The sequence below is a fragment of the Neoarius graeffei genome, chromosome 18 (assembly GCF_027579695.1).
Source record: "Neoarius graeffei isolate fNeoGra1 chromosome 18, fNeoGra1.pri, whole genome shotgun sequence".
In the NCBI taxonomy this organism is placed as follows: Eukaryota; Metazoa; Chordata; class Actinopteri; order Siluriformes; family Ariidae; genus Neoarius; species Neoarius graeffei.
This window is the reverse complement of record NC_083586.1, coordinates 65,509,064-65,532,557: the sequence shown is the minus strand read 5'-3', so window position 1 is coordinate 65,532,557 and position 23,494 is coordinate 65,509,064. Positions and strand designations below refer to the sequence as shown.

At 44.8% G+C, this 23,494-nt stretch overlaps 1 protein-coding gene across 3 annotated transcripts in view; it reads right to left on the bottom strand.

The window, feature by feature from the left end:
- Nucleotides 1-11,281, bottom strand: part of LOC132866478 (NACHT, LRR and PYD domains-containing protein 12-like) — a 47,946-nt gene extending 36,665 nt beyond the window's left edge. For all 3 annotated transcript variants that reach the window (XM_060899267.1, XM_060899268.1, XM_060899269.1), the window contains exon 1: nucleotides 11,104-11,281. In XM_060899267.1, the coding sequence (XP_060755250.1) occupies nucleotides 11,104-11,116 (13 nt within the window). In that variant the 5' untranslated portion in view covers nucleotides 11,117-11,281. The remainder of the gene's footprint in view (nucleotides 1-11,103) is intronic.
- Between the last annotated feature and the right edge of the window lie 12,213 nt (nucleotides 11,282-23,494).

Sequence of the window (23,494 nt, the reverse complement as noted above, 5' to 3'; positions counted from 1 at the left end):
TTAAGTCAGAAAACCCCAAAACCCCGGCTAAAATTTTCAGATAATTTCACCAGCCCCAAATCACATCCCTGTTATAAGGTGTGTGTGAACGTGTGAAGACCATGAATTTAGGTTTTTTAGCATTTAGCACCAACTTAAGTCCTTCAAGGGAATTTTGTACCTTGTTAAAAGCAGACTGTAAGTAGTTCACAGCCTCCTGCACTGATGAAGCAAAAGTGTATAATATTGTGTCGTTCAAATTCTGTAAAGCTGCTTTGCGACAATGTTTATTGTTAAAAGCGCTATACAAATAAACTTGACTTGACTTGTCGTCTGCATAAAGATGTACTTTTGTGGGACTTAGTCCCGCACCCAAGTTATTTATATAGATAGAAAAAAAAGAAAGAGAATGCCTGCACTCTCTTTCTCACCTCACTATCGCAGCCCCCATTTTCCTGCACAGTTGACCCCAGGTACTTGAATTCACCAACTTTCTTTACGTCTACTCCTTGCATCTTCACTACACTCTCATCCCCATTCTCATTGATGCACATGTATTCTGTTTTGCTCCTGCTCACCTTCATTCCTCTTCGTTCCAATGCATCCCTCCATCTCTCCAAACCCAGCTCAACCTCCTTTCTACTTTCACCACATATCACTATCATCCGCAAACATCATGTTCCATGGTGACTCTCGCCTCACTTCGTCCATCAAGCTGTCCATCACTATGGCAAACAAGAACGGACTCAAAGCAGATCCTTGATGGAGTCCCACCTTCACCTTGAACCATTCAGTCGTTCCAACTGCACACCTCACTGCTGTTTCACTGTTCTCATACATGTCTTGCACCGCTCTAATATACTTCTCATTCACTCCACTCTTTCTCATACAATATCATAACTCATCTCTCGGCACTCTATCGTATGCCTTCTCCAGGTCTACAAACACACAATGTAGCTTTCTCTGGCCTTCCCTGTACTTCTCCATTAATGTTCTTAAAGCAAAAATTGCACCCGACGTGCTCTTCCTTGGCATAAACCCGTACTGCTGTTCACAGATTGCTACCTCTCTTCTCAATACATATACAGATATAAAAAAAAAAAGATATGGGAAAAGGAAGAAGAAAAAAAGGCCAGCAGGAGAGGTATTGCACATGATACCGTCATTTGTCATAAAAACATTTAATATCATTAGTAGTGAAAAAGAATGCATTTCCACTCAAGCTCTCAGACCTTTGGAGCCCACTGTACATTCCAGAAGGTTCTCCACAGGGTGTGTGAGCACACAGAGACAAATCACCACAACATGGACAAACAAGTCACATTTCTCTTCTTCATCTCTAAAGCTGGTGGTGCAAATACAAACAAACAAATAGAACATGCAACATTCTCCTGCGTTTGTAAAGACACAAATCTATATTTAATACACTTTCACTTTCTCACGTCTGTCCAAAACCGGAAGAGGAGGTGCTGACAGCTGCAGCTTTTATTTGGGCAGCCGTCAGCACTTCTAAAAAAGAATAAAATAAAATTAAAAACGCATTCTTTTTTTTTTACTCATTCACCATTGTATATTTTACAGTTTATGAGTTGATGTATGTAATGTAATCTGTTTTTTATACCAAAAAAACCCCAAAACAACCCTGAACAGTTCTGAGCAGGGTATCTGCACATTTTTCAAGTACAAATTTAAAGACTTTTAAGACCTTTTCAAGACCTCTAAATGGAAAAATTAAGACTGTACCTTGACAAAGAAAATGATAAATACGACAACTTAAAACTTTTCTGCAATTTTTTTTATGAACTTTAAGAAGAATGCACACAATTGGTGAACAACAGGGTGCATCAACGGCAACAGTTAGACATGCAAACAGCTGAAGCAAAGTCGTGCGTTCTGGGCTGCAGAACTACTGTAGCAGCGAGGAGAAGACTGGGGTTTACTGGAGAAAACACCAGGAATCATTTCAAAAACCAAAACAATAAACGGCAAGTAGAACCAGCTGAACAACCTTAGCCGGCATTATTTCAACCCCCAAAGATTATCTTTGATGATGTGTGATTTTGTGTCCGACAGCAAAATCAGTGTGAGTGTGGTACAGTATACAGCTGGCTGAGGAAGTTCTCGAGTATCTTCTGCATTATAGCAGGTAACAGCGTAAACCTGTTTATGCAGTCATACAATCATCAGAGCGTTACATTAAACACAGAAAAACAACCGTCACCTTTCATAACCATTATTATCAATATTAATCAATGTGTTGTAAATTAAACAAATTATCAGTGCAATTGTTATATCAATGTTCAATATTCAAAAATAATCATTAATTATTATCTATAATCCATGAATAATTGTTTGTATTACAACTACTACTACTACTACTACTAATAATAATAATAATAATAACTACTTTTTTAATAATAATTTTTAAAATTAACTCAACTTTATAACATTTTAATAATCACTACTTATTAGCTATATTAATTAATAATTAATAGTGTAGCAATTATTATAATTCAGTATTATTACTCCTTAATTAATAAGCAGTGATTATCAAAATGTAATTTAATAATAAGTAGTAATTATCATCAACTACTAAATTATACTAATAAATAATAAGTAGTAATTATTAAAATGCTATAAAATTGAGTTATAAGATTAGTTAAAATTATTATTAAAAAAAGTAGTTATTATTATTATTATTATTATTAGTAGTAGTAGTAGTAGTAGTGATACAAACAATTATTCATGGATTATAGATAATTTGTTTTTAATAGAGAACATTGATAACAACTGAACTGATAAAAATAACATTAACAACAAGTATTACTAGTAGTATTATCGTTTATTATTAGTAGTAGTACAGTTATTTTATATCAATGTTCACTATTTTAAAAAAATCTATAATTCATGAGTATTTGTTTGTATTCTACCAATTACTACTTTTTAATAATTATTTGTAATAATTTTTAATAACTTAATTTTATAACATTTAATAATCCCTAGTACTTATTAATTACTAATTCATAAGTAGTAATGATTAATAATCAATAATAATTACTACTACTACTAATTATTATTAGTGGTTGTTAATATTATTCTTATTATTATTATATTAAAAACACTGTAGTAGACGATAAGTAATAAAACAAAAACTTTTTGTATAAATTATTTATATTGTACTATATTTAGAATTATTGTATTTTCTGGAGTTCTTTTTAATTGAGTTTTGAAATAAAGGTTGTTTATATATTTATATTAAACTTAGTACAATAAACAATGTTAATTATGTAAAAAATGATGCTAATCATTATTATTAGTAGTATTATGTCCTACAAGTCCCATTTTCCACCTGACTCTTGTGCGCATGCGCGAACCCCCCTGCGTTTCACTCCGGAGCACTTGACCTCTAACACACGCGCGCGCGCGCCTCGTGTCCGTGAAAAACCAGTTTCCCAGTGGGCGTGTCCCCAGCGCTGCGGTACCGGCTTTAAACACATTTGTGCGATCCAGTAGCCTAGTAAACTAGACCCACCCGCCTAGCGGCCAAAAATATTTTTGCCTACGAGTGGGTCTAGCCTCGCACCATATAAACAAAACACCCCGGGCATCAAATCGTCCCCGCCAATCACAACGCAAGGTTTTTGTTTGGATTCTTTGGGCGGGCTTTTGCAGGAGTGACGACAAAGCTGCGCGACGCTGGAGAAAGCACAGCAGGAAAGATGGCTACGGCTAGTGAACAGCGCGCGTTTGACTCCGCTTTGGAATCAGTTTTAGAAGAATTAGACTTGGAGTTTTCGTTGAAACATGAGCAGGAAGAGGCTCTCCGCTCATTCCTTTTCAAGAAGGACGTTTTCGCTGTTTTGCCGACCGGCTATGGCAAAAGTCTGATCTACCAGCTGGCTCCGCCCATAGCCAAAAGGATGGGGCTAGTTTGTGCAGTACGAAGAATTAATAAACAGCTTTGAAACATTGCTTTTTGATTGTTTCTTATTTTCCCGTTATTTTAAATTTAAGGGAAATTATTTCACCAAACACCACTAAATAAAAACTCTCAAAAACAGTTTAAGCAAACCCTTGAAAAACACTTGAAAAAAATAAGAGTGTATGTTAAGTATGTGGTACAGACTCCAAACCTGTGGTCATTATCTCCAAACTTCTTAATATCTAGAACCTGTTTATTAATTAATACGCATTTTGAAAAATTATTTATTTCAAGGCCTCCCCCACTGCTTTCTGTCGCTCTGACTACGTCACAGTCACTGTTGCGCTGATTGGTCAGAGCGTTGGCCTATACGCACAGAGACAGTTTGAAAGACAGCGGGTTGTTCCTCCCACACCCTTCAGAAATGTGTACGGATCGAGGCCAGACTAAATATTCACATTTAGTCTGGCTTGCCAGGCTAGCGATCCAGCGCTTTTTATCGCAAACGATTCTTCTCCTTATTTTGGGGGTATTTGTCATCCCCCAACCACTTGTCGTTAAACAGACATCTTCCCATAATTATCAACGCTTTCTAGAGCCCACGTACAAGCCCGGCGCCGTGGGGGGGCGAAAGGGGGCGTCGCCCCCTCATGGCTACAGCCCCGCCCCCTCAATGGAGACTCAGATCACTTAATTGTTTTCTTATGAAAATATAATGTATTATAGACGTATTAATAATTTGCATTTTCAAATACGAAATATTAAGTGGTTGCGCATTGCACAAAAATACATTTCACATAAATCACTACTAAAACTGGCACGGTAGAACAAATCTGATTGGTTGTTATGATTCGCGGATTAAGTGGTTAGCGTTGACTCGGTGCGAGTCAGGAAGGCTATTACTGGTGCAGCCGCGGGGTCTGTTGATTTTTTTAAATTTTAAATGTAAAGGACTTGCCTGTAGGTTTGTGTGTGTGTTTTATGTTTGGCATCTTTCCGGTTGTAATGCGTGTCTGTGAGAAAATTGGCGGGGAGGGTTAACAGGTGGGCACGGGTGTTGATAAAGCACAACTGCCCTGGTAATACGTCACATGATTTTCCCGGACTAAAGCAACCTTCGGGGCAGTGGTTTTGTGGTTGGTGCAGTTGTTTGAAACACGTTGTCAGACCGCCATCACTACTACACACTATATGAAAAATATTTGCCCCCTTGCGATTTCTAATTGCCCCCTTAGTAAACTGTTCCTGGCGCCGGGCCTGCCCACGTAAGCTACCTGCGCATCTCTCACTCTTCACAACCACCACACGTCCTCCCACGGCCGGCCCAAGGCATAAGCGAATTAAGCGCCCGCTTAGGGCCCCACACACCACCAGGGGGCCCCCAAGAGCAGTTGGAATGTCCACCTGTGAAAATATTTTTAATTAAAAAAACGTAATATCAACACTGGCGTAAAGTATACCCCCGCAGCCCCCGCCAGGCGGGGGGTCCGACCGCTAGGGGGGGCCCGTCGCCCGATGTGATTCAATGCACAAAAAAGTCCGATGAAACATGAAAATAATAAACACAACAATGAAGCGTACCAGAGAAAAAAGTGGTGCTCAAAAGCGGCAAATCAAAAAGAAAAAAGAAGAATTTACATCCACACTGCCCAAAATTTCATCCGTTTTTGGGAGAGTTAGGCCTTATCCTCCAGTTCATGATGCGCTAACAGGTAGGGCCATGGGGGGGGGGGGACTAGTGCAGTTAAAATGAGGCTAATGAGTGAAAAAGTACCTGATTTAAAATGGGATTTGAATAAAAGTTACTTTTTATTATCTTTCTTCTCAATAATTCAATGTTTCTTTTTCTTGAATATTGTTCTCCATGACCACCAGCCATCATCCAACACATTGATCCAAGATAGGTTGGTTATGTAAAATAGTTCATCTCATCTCATTATCTGTAGCCGCTTTATCCTGTCCGACAGGGTCGCAGGCAAGCTGGAGCCTATCCCAGCTGACTACGGGCGAAAGGCGGGGTACACCCTGGACAAGTCGCCAGGTTGTAAAATAGTTAAAAAAAAAAAAAAACTGCACACAAGGTAGCGTAATTTTCTTTAATTTCCGCCAGATTGTTTTATTATTGTGCTGCATTTCATTTTTACTCAGTAGGCCTTTTCAGGTCTGGTTCCATTGTAATTGAATAAGATACCTAGGTCAAAATTTACTTGAGTAAAATTAAAATTACTCATTTTTATATTACTCATAAAACTTCTCATAACAGTAACGTGAGTAAATGTTAGTTGCTTGCACCCCTGTGTTTGACAGATTTATTCTTTATGCAAACTTTTACTTAAACTTATGATGTATTTTATTTAACCATACTCTGGCTTTTAAAACAGTTTGATTTTTATTTTCCTAAACCTTATTGAACCTTATGTAATTATCATTATTATTAATGTTACTGTTATCGTTACTGCTTACTGAGCTGTATGAACTGTGAGCTTTGTCACATCATACACCATTTTTATTGTTGGATTTATTTGTAATAAATGGATAGCCTACTCTGCTGGTGTACTGAATATGAATGAATTAACAAAACATCTAGGCCTATGGGTTAGGCAGTCCTATACGTGTTTAAATGGGCCTGGGCTGTCAGGGGCTGAGCCCTGGCACTTTTTTCACACTTTTCAGCAATCAAAAGAGAGATATACAGAGAGAGAGAGAGAGAGAGAGAGAGAGAGAGAGAGGAGGCCGTGGCAGGGTGGCCTTGGGGGGGGCCCACACTTTTAGTAGCTGCAGGGGGGCCCCAAGTACTTGTGTTACGCCAGTGAATATCAATGACATGATATAGCAGAAACAAAAGACACAAAAATAATGTTTTTTGTATCATTTTCATAGTTGGTACATTAGGTTAACTAATCCTTGCTGCTGGTTGCTGCCACTGCGCTCCTGCACAACCAGACGCACGTGACGTGACGTGACAGGAGTTATTCACTTCGGAAGATAGGTGGACTAGATGGCTAAGCCATGTCTCAAAAAAGAAATTATCCATCTGGGGCAGAGAAGAGGAAGAGACAAGAGGAAGAAAAAAAAGCAGCAAGGAAAAGGTAAATTGGAATGTCCAATGTTACTATTTTTGTGTCATTAAGGTTGTCTATGTTCTGGCTAGGTTGGCTGGATTAGCTAACAGAATGTCTGTCATAGTAGCTAATGTTATGCTACCCAACACAACAAAATGTGGCCTCGGATATCATCTTTAGTTCTAAGCTGAGAGCCGTCGCTTTACTTACAAACTCCAACCTAAATGTCATGACCGATATTAGCTCAAGCGGACAAAGTCATTATGACTTTGAGTTTGTTTTGCACATTAGTGCAAAATAAACTGGTTAACTTGTTTATGTAGCAGATTTAATATGAGCTTTAAAATGCATGTTATCCCCTCGGGGACTTTCCATAGGACTGCCATGTATTAATGCTCTCGCGAGATCTGTGTGTGCGAGTTGGAATGGTGGGAAAGTGTTCTAATAAACGGATGAAGATCTGTGTCTCCCTCCGAACGTGTGTCTCCTCAGTTATTACAATACTCTGTTTATAAGATAAGTACCAAAGCTCGGTTACATTTACATATACAGTGTCTTGTCTACTGATTTGTTGTTTTACTTACAAATATGCCACACATCACTCTGAATATTTTATATTGCAATAGAGGTTTTCAACTTGACGTCATAGGGTCACGTGATACTGTTTACGCCGCCATTTTGGAGGCACAAAGCCATGCTTATCAGCAAACAACGCTTGTAATATCCATCTTCATCGCTTACTTTTATCGTAGAATGCCTGATACGTGTTGTGCAGTTAGCTGCCACAACAGAAGAGGGGATAAACCTGGATTAACATTCCATAGGTTCCTGGCCGATCAACAGTGTCGCGAAAAGTGGTGATCAGGCGAGAGAATTGGCAGCCCACCGAACACATGCGTTTGTGTGGCGAACATTTTGTCTCGGGTAACTTTCCAGAAGTTTAAAGATATCGTATGCGAGATAAATGACAAATTATACATGTAGCTTAGCACCTAGCCTACACGTAAGCTCTGTTAGGCGGTGTTCAGGCTACCTGGCACCGAGCCCCACTAGTCAGGCTACGATGGTTTTAGATACGTGAGACGGGGACCGCTCGGCCTCATCAATGGGGCGACCTGGCACCGGGCTTCTTACTAGTGTTTGGGCGGCTTACGTGTGGTCTAGGTTTAACATACACGGTGCCCTCAGGCGAGGCAGAGCCATGCTGTTGGGTGGGTTGTACTTTTTAGATGTGAATATGCAATGGACAAAACTAGAATTCGATACTAGATGTATTAATTATTATGTGTTTTTCTATATGATTAATGTAACTCTCTCTCAACCTGGACACTATTTTTCTAACTGCAATGAATTTACTTTTATTTGGTATCACGTTGAAGTAGACTGTTATGGAATTTTTTTTTGCCACAAAATGTTGTTGGAAATCTTTGCATATGTTGTCATGGCAACCATTCAAACAATGCATGGTGTGAAAAGGGAAAATACATATTTTTTGACAAATCTCTGACATGGGGGCGGCACGGTGGTGTAGTGGTTAGCGCTGTCGCCTCACAGCAAGAAGGTCCGGGTTCGAGCCCCGGGGCCGGCGAGGGCCTTTCTGTGTGGAGTTTGCATGTTCTCCCCGTGTCCGCGTGGGTTTCCTCCGGGTGCTCCGGTTTCCCCCACAGTCCAAAGACATGCAGGTTAGGTTGACAGGTGACTCTAAATTGACCGTAGGTGTGAATGTGAGTGTGAATGGTTGTCTGTGTCTATGTGTCAGCCCTGTGATGACCTGGCGACTTGTCCAGGGTGTAGCCCGCCTTTCGCCCGTAGGCAGCTGGGATAGGCTCCAGCTTGCCTGTGACCCTGTAGAAGGATAAAGCGGCTAGAGATAATGAGATGAGATGAGATCTCTGACATGTTGGGCTAGCGGGAGTCGCCATTGTTGTGACCGCCAAAATGGCGCCATCTATTTGTCGACATGGCAATGGTCACGTGGGTCGAAAACCTCTATGGACCCTTTTCACGTGACGTCACGACAAACGCGGCCGCCATTTTGGACATGTACTACCAGTAGTTTAGCACAACCAGCATTGAGGAACGGCAGCAAAGAAAGTGTTTATTTTCAGCAAGACTTCCATCATGCCACTATATAGTTGTGCACCTGGATGTAGTAACCATCAACAAACAAGGCAAGGTTTATCATTTTATCGGATCCCGACGGAGAAGATGGATAGCGGCCATTAACAGATTGGCAGCCCTCGGCATACCAGCGCTTGTGTAGTGACCACTTTGTTGGAGGTAAGACGAATAAAATTAGCCAGAAAAGGCATTACATTGCTGTTAACATTCTGTGGCGGCGAGTGTGTAACCAAATAGGCTAAAATAACCCATTGTAACCTCTTTGTTCTTCTGTAGTAGCTATTAGCTAACGACATTAGCTAGCGTTGTGTTCCTTTGCTGTTGGTAGACTGTAGGACAGATCAAAGGCAGTGTCCTACAAACAGCGCTTAATTTGAGGGGGAGCAAGCCGGAGTGCGCTCCGGAACCTCGGGCGTTGGCTCCGGCAGCTATTTACACTGGATCCAGTGATCCGACACCTCTCTTGACTATGTAACAAAAAAAAAAAAAGATTGTCTTTAGGCTTGCCATCCTTCCACTTGCGAGTGGTAAGTGATCTGCGCTGGGATCACACGCACAGCGGCTCAGTCCCGAATCGTGGCTCGCGCACTTCACTCGCGCGCTGTGTGAGCTGCGCAGGGCCGGAGTGCGCACCCTCCAGAGGGCACTCGCTGTTCAGGGCGGAGTGATTTGGAGCGCAGGATGCCTGCGGAGCCGAGCGTATCCGTGTATTGGTGTTGCTGTGTGCAGACGAATCGTGTATTGGTGTTGCTGTGTGCACACTAATCGCTTTTAAAAACGTTAATCTGATGATCCGCTGATACGGTCTAATGTAAACATGGGCTAAGTGTTCAAAACAAGAGGAACATGTATTTGTCTCTTAAATCCAGGCCGTTCCCTGTAATCTCTAACAACGGTTGGAGAAAGTAATGGCAAATAGTGAGTGCACAAACCATAGAAGGTAAACTGTACACAGCGCCAGGGCAGTGTGATGGTATGTCTACTTTTAGATTGTGTTAGCTTATCAATGAACACACTCGTCACTCGATGAGTTTCACGTCTTTACGACGGATACTTAAATGTGTGTTAGGTATTATTGTTGCAGTCTAAGCAGTCATTGTAGCAGCTAGATGAGCGAGAACCGAAAGGGTCCGTGCCATAAACCGTTATTTCTGTACGGCGTTGCTAATGTGTCGTTACTGTTGTTATTTCTCCCTCTGCTCGCCCTGTAAATGCCCTACGTCGCTGGATAGCGAAGGTGTTTTCTGCATCTCGCTCCTTTTTCTTGTATGTTCTCTGTTTGTCGCCTTCCTTGCATTCAAACCGATTCGAGCCGAAGTCCGCTACATGTCCAAAATGGTGGTCGCGTTTACGAAGGTCACGTGACTGAAAAGGGTCTATAGCCACAAGTTGCAGTATAATGTAAACCAACTAAAAACGCAGATTATGGTGGGTGGCTAGACTAGACTAACCGTGTAGCCTAAGAAATAATAAGGCAGCTAGTAGTGTAGTTTTGGTGGTGTGGGGGGCCCCAAATCAAATTCTGCTTAGGACCCCTTAAAGGCTTGGGCCGGCCCTGCTTCCTCCACACCACATTTCCTCTACACCACACTTCCTCTACACCACACCACACTTCCTGCAGCAGCCTCCGAGCGTTAGCTCTTAATCTCCGGAACGCACAGAACCGATGCTGCCCCCAAAAGGTCCGCTGGTCACTTTTAAAATTACGGTTAAAAAAAAAAAAATACCCCAAACCGGATGGAGACATTTCACTCGTTCGGCCCAATATTAAATGTAATACCTCCCTTTCGAAAATTCCACTCATTCCAAACAATTTTAAATTTTTAGGCCTTGAAAACCGAAAGTTGTATTTAAGAGTTTTTAAGGACCCGCAGGAACCCTGTCTGAACTCTTCCTGGTACCCAGGATCATTTGAATAAATTTCTGCTTGTACTGTAAAAACACACTTCTGGTATTTTCTCCTATTTTTACACACATTCCTCTTGTCTGGGGTAAATATTTTATTTCTGTTTTACTCACCGTTTGGAAACATCCCGACTCTGATCACTTACAAGCAAAAATATCTTTTTACAAGGAACTCCTGCATCCTGTATCTCCTGAAGGCATGGAGGTTACAGAACAGCATCCGAATAAACACTTCTGCATTTTTGTTTCACTGTGCAGAATGGATTACTTCCCGCTCACTGTCGGAACAGAAAAACACTCACAGGAAACAGAAACCTAAATATGGAGAGCCAATAGGGTCATCATACCGTAAAGTGACATGGAAAGCCACTGGAGCCAATATATTATTGAGTAAAGTCAAGTTTATTTGTATCGCGCTTTTAACAATAAACATCGTCGCAAAGCAGCTTTACAGAATTTGAACGACTTAAAATATGAGCTAACTTTATCCCTAATCTATCCCCAGTGATGAAGCCTGTGGCGACAGTGCCAAGGAAAAACTCCCTCAGACGACATGAGGAAGAAACCTCGAGAGGAACCAGACTCAAAAAGGAACCCATCCTCATTTGGGCAACAACAGACAACATGACTATAACATTAACAGTCCTAACATAAAGCCAGCTTCGTTGATGCTATAAACCCCCCACCGACGGAAACCCGAGCGCAAAACCGTTCACGACAACCATAGTCCCAAAGTCAGCAAGTCAACTGCAGTCCTCGAATCAAATCAAGTCAGCAAGTCAACTGCAGTCCCCAGCCACAAAAGGACCACTGCAAGAGTCCAGAGCGTCCTCCAGGCGCGACCCCCAACTGTCCACATGGGGCCACCCTCCACAGGAGCGATGTGATGAGATTCCAACCAGACACAGGGCACCAGGCTGGATCAGGCAGGTCCGAGGAGCAGAAAAGGTTCAGCATCTCGATCCCAGGACAAACATGTAAATCAGAGGGACAGATTTTTTTTTTTTGGGGGGGGGAGAAAACACAGGTTGTTAGGTATGCCCAATGTCACCTGAATAAGTAGGAACAGTATACATATTGCACTGAGTACAAGCAGGGACTCTGGCAACTAACTATGACAGCATAACTAAAAGGGGAGAGCTAGAAGGTAACAGGCATGAGGGAGCCCCAGGACATAAAGCAGATGTTAGGATTTTGCTGGGATTCGAACCTGGTTCCTTGGTGTGATAATCCAGCAAACCCCCACTAAGCCACCAGGGGGACGACTCAAATGCAGAGGCATGAGGCGGAAGTAGAAGAGTATCAAAAAGTTTTACAATATTAACAGTCCAAACAAAAATATAATCCAAAAAATGCTCAGAAGATGAAGGGAAAAATAAAATATCCAAAAGATCAAAGTTAAATACAAAAGCAAAAAACTAGAAAAGAAAAGGCAAAATACCAACGCTCAGAAGATCAAAAAACAGTAAGCACAAAGTCCAAAAAGAAAAGCAAAGTGCAAAACCAAAGCGCCAACGGCAAGGAACACAGAACAGAGGTAACTGGAGCTAAACATAACAGCACAAAGACTCTGTGACAAGAGGACTGAACTCAGGGGGTATAAATACACAAAATAAATTGGAAACAGGTGACACTAATGAAAACAGGCAATCAACACCAACACAAAACACAGGACACAGTGGCGACCTCTAGAGGCCAAAACAAACATAGACAAAAAACAGGAAATAACAGCGGCCTCTAGAGGCCAAAACAGTCCCAGTCCTAACAGCAGCAGCCACTACACCGTCAACAAACTCGAGTGAGCAAGCGAGTGGGGACTGACAGCATCCATACATCCCAGTTTACCAAAACACTCTGTCTGAGGACCCTCCAGATCTACACCTTTACCTCATAAACACCATTAACAAAAGGCTTGACTAAACAGATATGTTTTCAGCCGAGACTTAAATGCTGAGACTGTGTCTGATTCCCGAACATTACTTGGAAGGCTGTTCCATAACTGTGGGGCTTTGTAAGAAAAGGCTCTGCCCCCTGATGTAGCCTTCACTATACGAGGTACCAGCAGATAGCCTGCACCTTTTGATCTAAGTAGGCGTGGCGGGTCATAGAGGAGGAGCAGTTTTCTCAGGTACTGTGGTGCGAGACCATTTAGTGCTTTAAAATGTCAATAGTAGTATTTTATAATCAATACAAAATTTGATTGGGAGCCAATGCAGTGTGGATAAGACAGGGGTGGTCATATTTTCTAGTTCTAGTTATTATTATTATTATTATTATTATTACCTCCACCGAGGAGGTTATGTTTTCGGTAGCGTTGGTTTGTTTGTTTGTTGGTTGGTTGGTTTGTTTGTCTGTTAGCAACATTACGGAAAAAGTAATGAACGGATTTCTCTGAAATTTTTTCCAGAGGTGTGACTGGGCACAAGTAACAATCCATTAAATTTTTGTGGTGATCCGGATCACCTTCTGGATCCCGGATTTTTTTAAAGGATTCTTGGCGGAGGTCTGCGCTCTCCGAGTGCTTTTCTAGTTATTATTATTATTTACAACCCTGATTCCAAAAAAGTTGGAATGCCATGTAAACTGTCAATATAAACAGAATGCAATAACTTGCAAGTCATGGAAACTCTATATTTCATCAAAAATAGCACAAAGACAACATATCAAATGTTAAAACTGAGACATTTTATTGTTTTTTTTAAATATAAGATAAGATCACCTTTTATTATCCCACAAATAATAATAATAATAATAATAATAATAATAATAATAATAATACATTTTATTTACTGTATAAGCACCTTTCATGACACTCAAGGACACTTTACAAGATTAAAACAGATAAAATAAACAACAGATAAAAACTACACAATATAAAATGGAAAGAAGAGAAAAAAGGGGGAAATGTACATTGTTACAGCAGCAAAATATATACAGTGCCTTGAAAAAGTATTCATACCCCTTGAACTTTTTCACATTTTTCCACCTTACAACCATGAACTTAAAAGTTTTTTATTGAGATTTTATGTGATAGACCAACACAGAGTAGCACATAATTGTGAAGTGAAACGAAAATGATAAATGGTCTTCAAAATTTTAAACAAATAAAAATCTGAAAAATGTGGTGTGCATTAGTATTCAGCCCCCTGTACTCTGATACCTCTAAATACAATCCAGTGCAATCAATTGCCTTCAGAAGTCATCTAATTAGTTAATAGAGTCCTACTGTGTGTAATTTACTCTCAGCATAAATACACTTGTTCTGTGAAGGCCTCAGTGGTTTGTTAGAGAACACTGAAGAACAAACAGCATCATGAAGACCAAAGAACTCACCAGACAGGTCAGGGATAAAGTTCTGGAGAAGTTTAAAGCAGGGTTAGGTTATAAAAAAATATCCCAAGCTCTGAACATCTCAAGAAGCACTGTTCAATCCATCATTCAAAAATGGAAAAAGTATGGCACAACTGCAAACCTACCAAGACATGGCCGTCCACCTAAACTGACCGAGCGAGCAAGGAGAGCACTGGTCAGAGAAGCAGCCAAGAGGCCCATGATCACTCTGGAGGAGCTGCAGAAATCCACAGCTCAGGTGGGAGAATCTGTGCACAGGACAACTATAAGTCGTACACTCCACAAATCTGGCCTTTTTGGAAGAGTGGCAAGAAGAAAGCCATTGTTGAAAGACAGGCATAAGAAGCCATGTAGGGGACACAGCAAACATGTGGAAGAAGGTGCTTTGGTCAGATGAGACCAAAGTTGAACTTTTTGGCCTAAATGCAAAGCGCTATGTGTGGCGGAAAACTAACACTGCTCATCACCCTCAGGCCCGGCGCCGTGGGGGGGCGAAAGGGGGCGTCGCCCCCTCATGGATACAGCCCCGCCCCCTCAACGGAGACTCAGATCACTTAATTGTTTTCTTATGAAAATATAATGTATTATAGACGTATTAATAATTTGCATTTTCAAATACGAAATATTAAGTGGTTGCGCATAGCACAAAAATACATTTCACATAAATCACTACTAAAACTGGCATGGTAGAACAAATCTGATTGGTTGTTATGATTCGCGGATTAAGTGGTTAGCGTTGACTCGGTGCAAGTCAGGAAGGCTATTACTGGTGCAGCTGCGGGGTCTGTTGATTTTTTTAAATTATGATTTTGGCCGCCGAGCCAAGTACCTTAGACTTGCATTGATGTTTTGTTTTCATGCCGCGGAGCTATTTGTATGTATTTTAAATGTAAAGGACTTGCCTGTAGGTTTGTGTGTGTTGTTTTATGTTTGGCATCTTTCCGGTTGTAACGCGTCTGTGAGAAAATTGGAGGGGAGGGTTAACAGGTGGGCACGGGTGTTGATAAAGCGCAACTGCCCTGGTAATATGTCACATGATTTTCCCGTACTAAAGCAAACTTCGGGGCCGTGGTTTTGTGGTTGGCGCAGTTAATTGTTTGAAACATGTTGTCAGACCGCCATCACTAATACACACTATATGAAAAATATTTGCCCCCTTGCGATTTCTAATTGCCCCCTTAGTAAACTGTTCCTGGCGCCGGGCCTGTCACCCTGCACACACCATCCCCACTGTGAAACATGGTGGTGGCAGCATCATGCTATGGGGATGCTTTTCTTCAGCAGGGACAGGGAAGCTGGTCAGAGTTGATGGGAAGATGGATGGAGCTAAATACAGGGCAATCCTGGAAGAAAACCTGTTGGAGGCTGCAAAAGACTTGAGACTGGGAAGGAGAGTCACCTTCCAGCAAGACAATGACCCTAAACATACAGCCAGAGCTACAATGGAATGGTTTAGATCAAAAAATATTCATGTGTTAGAATGGCCCAGTCCAAGTCCAGACCTAAATCCCATTGAGCATCTGTGGCAAGACTTGAAAATTGCTGTTCAGAGGCGCTCTCCATCCAATCTGGCTGAGCTTGAGCTATTTTGCAAAGAACAATGGGCAAAAATTTCAGTGTCTAGATGTGCAAAGCTGGTAGAGACATACCACAAAAGACTTGCAGCTGTAATTGCAGCAAAAGGTGGCTCTACAAAGTATTGACGCAGGGGGGCTGAATACTAATGCACATCACATTTTTCAGATTTTTATTTGTTTAAAATTTTGAAGACCATTTATCATTTTCGTTTCACTTCACAATTATGTGCTACTCTGTGTTGGTCTATCACATAAAATCTCAATTAAAAACTTTTAAGTTCGTGGTTGTAAGGTGGAAAAATGTGAAAAAGTTCAAGGGGTATGAATACGTTTTCAAGACACTGTAAAGAGAAAAAGATACGTGTGGCAGCGGGGGCGTGGTCAAGCACCGGTCTGTGACAGGAGGGCGGAGTTGGGGAAGGTAAGTGGCAGAATCGCTTCACCTGAGTTTAATTAACCTGTGTTTGTGTGTGTTCTCCCCAGTAAACCGTGCCCTATTTAAGGAGGGATAGTGAGAGCGGAGGGGAGCTCACCGAGAGGAGATTCACGAGTGTGCGTGTGTGTGAATCTCAGAGTGTTGCTTGGTGTGTGCCCGACTGAAAAGTGCGGCAATAAAAGCACAATATTTAATCCTGATCTCTGTCCTGCCGTCTTCTGTGCTCCACCCACACGTTAAACCCGCTACAGTGGTGCCAAAACCCGGGACGGTGGAGCACCTGTCCTGCAGCCCCATGGAATCCTCCCCGTTCGCGGACTTGGTCCACGCCCTCGCCACAGCTCAGCAGAGCCAGCACCAGGCACTTGTCACGCTCCGGAAGGAGCAGGAGCGCCGCTTTGAAGCCCTGGTGCTGGCTCAACAGGAAGACCGAGAGGCGTTCCAGCGCCTCCTCGCGTCGGCGGGGTCCACCAGCACCCCGGCCGCGGGCCCATCTCCCCTCACCTTGACCAAGATGGGCCCGCAGGACGACCCCGAGGCTTTCATCGCATTGTTCGAGCAGGTCGCCGAAGCCTCGGGGTGGCCGATGTTGCAGCACGCGGCGCGCCTCCTCCCCCTCCTGATGGGAGAGGCGCAGTTAGCCGCACTACAGCTCCCCGCCGACCGCCGGCTGGCCTACGCCGACCTTCGCCGGGCTGTCCTCCAGCACGTGGGGTGAACGCCGGAGCAGCAGCGCCAGCGCTTCCGCGCGCTGCAAATGGAGGAAGTCGGCAGCCCGTTCGCGTTCGGCCAGCAGCTCCAGGACGCCTGCTGGCGGTGGCTGAGGGCCGAAGATCGCGACGCCGAGGGAATCATCGACCAGGTGTTGCTGGAACAGTTCATCGCCCGCCTACCCACCGGAACCGCGGAGTGGGTCCAGTGCCACCGCCCGGCGTCGCTGGATCAGGCCGTGGGACTGGCGGAGGATCATCTGGCGGCTGTCCCGGCGGCAGGACAACGGATGACGTCGTCTTCTCTCTCCTCTTCTCTCTCTCTCTCTCTTCCCCCTCCTCCCATGTCCCGTCCTCGCCCCATTCCCCCACCACAGAGGCGGGGGCCGGCTCCACCCCAGCTGGCCCGCCGCACCCGTCGTGCCCTCCCGTTTCTCCCTTCTGTGTCTGTCTCCCCCCCCCCTCAGGTGAGTGACCCTCAAACCACAGCTGCAGAGGGGAGGCCCGCGCCGGTTTGCTGGCGCTGTGGGGAACTGGGCCACCTGCAGCATCAGTGTGCAGCGATGGAGGTGGGGGCGGTGGTGCAGATCCCCGATGCACCAGAGGCTGCCCTCGATCAGGCCGGAGCGTATCGCATACCGGTAAGTGTACAAGGGGCGACATATCAGGTGTTGGTGGATTCGGGTTGCAATCAGACCTCGATCTGCCAAAGCCTGGTGCAAGACGAGGCATTGGGGGGAGCACAAGGGGTGAAGGTGTTGTGTGTGCACGGGGATATTCACAGCTACCCGTTGGTGTCGGTCCACATACATTTCAGAGGGGAAAAATCGATAGTGAAGGCAGTGGTTAATCCTCGCCTTACCCACTCTTTGATCTTGGGGACTGATTGGCTGGGATTTCGGGGGTTGATGGCACGCCTAGTAAAGAGTGGGTCCTGCCGGTTGTCAGGGGAGGGTCCCGGTGTCGCTTTGGCTGGAGCTGTGGTCGCAGAGCCGTCTACGTCATCTCTGCGACAGAGTGAGGAGCCCCTGGCCCCTCCTCTTTCTATTGGGGAATCCCTCGAGGATTTCCCACTGGAACAATCGCGACACGAGACTCTGCGACACGCGTTTGACCAAGTGAGAGTAATCGATGGTCAAACGCTCCAGCCGAACGCCACCCCGTCCTTCCCCTATTTTTCCATTTTGAAGGATAGGTTATACCGAGTGACGCAGGACACTCAGACGAAGGAGCAAGTCACCCAGTTGTTAATTCCAAAGAGCCGCCGGGAATTGGTATTACAGGCGGCTCACTTTAATCCCATGGCGGGACACCTCGGGCAGGATAAGACACTCGCCCAGATAATGGCCCGATTCTATTGGCCGGGGATTCGCGGCGACTTCTGTAAGTGGTGTACGGCGTGCCGCGAATGCCAATTAGTAGATCCAGCGGCCATTCTAAAAGCGCCCTTGTGCCCCCTACCATTAATCGAGACCCCGTTTGAAAGAATTGGGATGGATCTCGTCGGGCCATTAGATCGGTCAACACGAGGGTACCACTTTATATTGGTTCTGGTGGACTATGCAACACGATACTCGGAAGCGGTGCCTCTCCGCAATATCTCCGCACGTAGTATTGCAGAGGCCCTCTTCCACGTCATCTCCCGGGTTGGAATCCCGAAAGAGATTCTGACTGACCAAGGCACCTCGTTTATGTCACGAACACTGAGCGAACTGTATGGGCTATTGGGTATTAAGCTGATCCGCACCAGCGTGTATCACCCACAGACGGACGGTTTAGTTGAACGGTTCAATCGCACCCTCAAGAATATTATCAAAAAATTCGTAAGTGAGGACGCACGTAACTGGGATAAATGGCTCGAACCCTTGTTGCTTGCAGTGCGAGAGGTCCCCCAAGCCTCCACGGGGTTCTCCCTGTTTGAATTATTGTATGGGCGTAAGCCGCGCGGCATCTTAGATGTACTGCGGGAAAATTGGGAGGAGGGACCTTCACAGAGCAAAAATGAAATTCAGTACGTTATGGATCTGCGCGCAAAACTCCACACGCTCACCCACCTAACTCAGGAGAATTTGCGGCAGGCCCAGGAATGGCAAACCCGCCTGTACAACAGGGGCACACGCCTTAGAGAGTTCACTCCGGGAGATAAGGTACTCGTCCTGTTGCCCACGTCGAGCTCCAAATTAGTCGCCAAGTGGCAAGGGCCCTTTGAGGTCACACGGCGAGTCGGGGACGTCAACTATGAGGTTAGGCGAACGGACAGGGAGGGGGCGCTACAGATCTACCACCTCAATCTGCTGAAACTCTGGAATGAGGAGGTCCCCGTGGCGTTGGTGTCGGTAGTTCTGGAGAAGGCGGAGCTGGGGCCGGAGGTCCAAAAAGGGTCATTGGCATCTCGCACCTCTCTGGTCCCCTGTGGAGACCACCTCTCCCCGACCCAACTCACGGAGGTCGCCCAGTTGCAGACCGAGTTTTCGGATGTGTTCTTGCCCCTGCCCGGTCGCAGCAACCTCATAGAACACCACATAGAGATGCCCCCGGGGGTGGTAGTGCGTAGCCGTCCTTATAGATTACCCGAACACAAAAAAAAGGTGGTTCGGGAAGAACTTCAGGCCATGCTCGAAATGGGCATCGTCGAGGAGTCCCACAGTGACTGGAGCAGCCCGGTGGTCTTGGTTCCCAAGGCCGACGGCGTGGTCTGGTTCTGTGTGGACTATAGAAAAGTCAATGCGGTGTCTAAATTCGACGCGTACCCAATGCCTCGTATTGATGAGCTGCTCGATCGACTAGGCACGGCTCGTTTTTACTCGACACTGTATTTAACGAAGGGATATTGGCAGATCCCCTTGACTCCATTATCCCGGGAAAAAACGGCCTTCTCCACACCGTTCGGCTTACACCAGTTCGTCACACTTCCGTTTGGGCTGTTTGGGGCGCCCGCTACGTTTCAGCGGCTGATGGACCGGGTCCTCCGCCCCACACCACCTATGCGGCCGCTTACTTAGATGACATCATCATTTATAGTAATGACTGGCAGTGGCACCTGCAACACCTGAGGGCCGTCCTTAGGTCGCTGAGGCGGGCGGGGCTCACTGCCAACCCAAAGAAGTGTGCGATTGGGCGGGTGGAAGTACGGTATCTGGGCTTCCACTTGGGTAACGGGCAGGTGCGTCCCCAAATTAATAAGACAGCAGCGATTGCGGCCTGCCCGAGGCCCAAGACCAAAAAGGGGGTGAGACAGTTCCTGGGGCTGGCTGGCTATTATTGTAGGTTTATACCTAATTATTCGGACGTCACCAGCCCGCTGACTGACCTCACTAAAAAGGGGGCGCCAGATCCGGTCCAGTGGACGGAGCAGTGCCAGCGGGCTTTCTCTGAGGTAAAGGCTGCACTGTGTGGGGGGCCACTTTTGCACTCCCCTGACTTCTCTCTCCCTTTTTTGTTACAGACGGATGCGTCGGACAGAGGGCTGGGGGCCATTTTGTCCCAGCAGGTAGGGGGAGAGGACCGCCCAGTGTTATACATCAGCCAAAAGCTGTCAGTGCGTGAGGGGCGCTACAGTACCATCGAGAAAGAGTGCCTGGCGATCAAGTGGGCGGTCCTCGCCCTCCGGTACTACCTGCTGGGGCGCTCTTTCACCCTCTGTTCGGACCACGCGCCCCTCCAGTGGCTCCACCGCATGAAGGATGCCAACGCGCGGATCACCCGTTGGTATCTGGCGCTTCAACCTTTCAACTTCAAGGTGGTCTACAGGCCGGGGGTGCAGATGGTCGTGGCAGACTTCCTCTCCCATCAAGGGGGGGGGGGGGGGGGAGTTGGCTGCGGGCCGGACGGGCGCCCGGCCTGAGTCGGGCGGTGGGGGTATGTGGCAGCGGGGGCGTGGTCAAGCGCCGGTCTGTGACAAGAGGGCGGAGTTGGGGAAGGTAAGTGGCAGAATCGCTTCACCTGAGTGTAATTAACCTGTGTTTGTGTGTGTTCTCCCCAGTAAACCGCGCCCTATTTAAGGAGGGAGAGTGAGAGCGGAGGGGAGCTCGCCGAGAGGAGATTCACAAGTATGCGTGTGTGTGAATCTCAGAGTGTTGCTTGGTGTGTGCCCGACTGAAAAGTGCGGCAATAAAAGCACGATATTTAATCCTGATCTCTGTCCTGCCGTCTTCTGTGCTCCACCCACACGTTAAACCCGCTATAATATGGCAGTGAAGGAGTAGTGGAAAAGTACTAAGTATACAAAAAAAGGATTTTATATATATATATATATATATATATATATATATATATATATATATATATATATAAGAAATAATCTACAAATTTAGAGATAAAAAATAACAAGTTTGCATAAATTAACAGGTTTGCAGATATAGTTAACATAAGTGTATTACAAAGGTAATATTGCATGTGTAAGTATTGCACAGGTATTATTACCAGTATTACCCAGACAGTATTACACAAGCATCTGTGTTTGGTCAGAGTTTTATCGCATCGCTCCTGTGGAGGACGGCCTCATGTGGACAGTTGAAAGTTTAATGTATTTGTTGATGCAATTAATTCATATTTTTAATGGAAAGAAACTGATATAGCGTGCTTTTATGTTTCATGTCCCATGTCCTTTAAGCAATCGTTGACGATCACGTCCAGATCACCTGTAAATGAAACACCAGGGTTACTGTTGGTCCAAGGGGTTGGGAATGGTCCACCCATAATTACCTCAAGAGGAGACAATTTGGATCTCAAATGCCTGCAGGAACTGAAGAACATCGCCACTCAACAATTGGTAAACACCTTGAGTCTGAGCACGGCCTCCTAGACTTTCCTGATTTCAGCAATCAATTTATCCTTCTATGAAAATGCACTGGGAAGCAGCTGGACGGTCTGATTCATGAGATGTTGCTCATTCAAGCAAAAAAGCCTAAATTAAACATCCAATGTGATTCCGTAAGTGCCAGCGTTTTTACTTGATGCTCTTCCTTCATCTCATCTCATCATCTCTAGCTGCTTTATCCTTCTACAGGGTCGCAGGCAAGCTGGAGCCTATCCCAGCTGACTACGGGTGAAAGGCGGGGTTCACCCTGGACAAGTCGCCAGGTCATCACAGGGCTGACACATAGACACAGACAACCATTCACACTCACATTCACACCTACGCTCAATTTAGAGTCACCAGTTAACCTAACCTGCATGTCTTTGGACTGTGGGGGAAACCGGAGCACCCGGAGGAAACCCACGCGGACACGGGGAGAACATGCAAACTCCGCACAGAAAGGCCCTTGCCGGCCACGGGGCTCAAACCCGGACCTTCTTGCTGTGAGGCGACAGCGCTAACCACTACACCACCGTGCCGCCCATGCTCTTCCTTGGGACTTTTTTTTTTTTATAAAAAGTTGAACTAACTCTTAATCACCTTAAACACTTTATTTTACTCTGATGATGATGTCAGTGATGTTGAAATGTCAGTTTATGATCTCGCCAGCTTTTATTATTAAATGTATAACAAAAGTTGGCTTAATTAAGGAATTGTTCCCATACTTTTTTGAAATGAATTTCACTCGACATATTTTCAGTGTACCTCATGAGTTTACAAGACGAAATATCAGTTTATTAAATGTAAATATTTGATCAAGTGCAGAATTAATTATTCAAGACGTTAATATGTAAATGGACCATTTTTATAAATTCATAAGCATAATCTTCAGTCAGTGCAATTTAATGAGGCTAACAAAGAAAATGCTGAGTCAAATATTGAATTACAAATTGTCTACTAATTGAAAGATGCACAATATCTTTTTTGGCATTTATTTATTTATTTAGCATTTGTCATGCAGCTGAGTCAGAAACAGATGCAAATATAGTAATAAAAACTGGCAAACATCCAGAATGCAAGGCAAAATAATATAAAAAGGGACAGGCAAATAGTCAGGCAATCAACAAGCAACAATCTCATCTCATCTCATTATCTCTAGCCGCTTTATCCTGTTCTACAGGGGCGCAGGCGAGCTGGAGCCTATCCCAGCTGACTACGGGTGAAAGGCGGGGTACACCCTGGACAAGTCGCCAGGTCATCACAGGGCTGACACATAGACACAGACAACCATTCACACTCACATTCACACCTACGCTCAATTTAGAGTCACCAGTTAACCTAACCTGCATGTCTTTGGACTGTGGGGGAAACCGGAGCACCCGGAGGAAACCCACGCGGACACGGGGAGAACATGCAAACTCCACACAGAAAGGCCCTCGCCGGCCACGGGGCTCGAACCTGGACCTTCTTGCTGTGAGGCGACAGCGCTAACCACTACACCACCGTGCCGCCTAACAGTGCACACGTTTTTGATAATTTCTTTGAGATGTGTCCGGATCCTGTTTCTTTCTTTTGGAAGATGTTTGTCTTTATGGTTTGTTTGTTTTGAGTCGAAATACCTTTTGAATTTTGA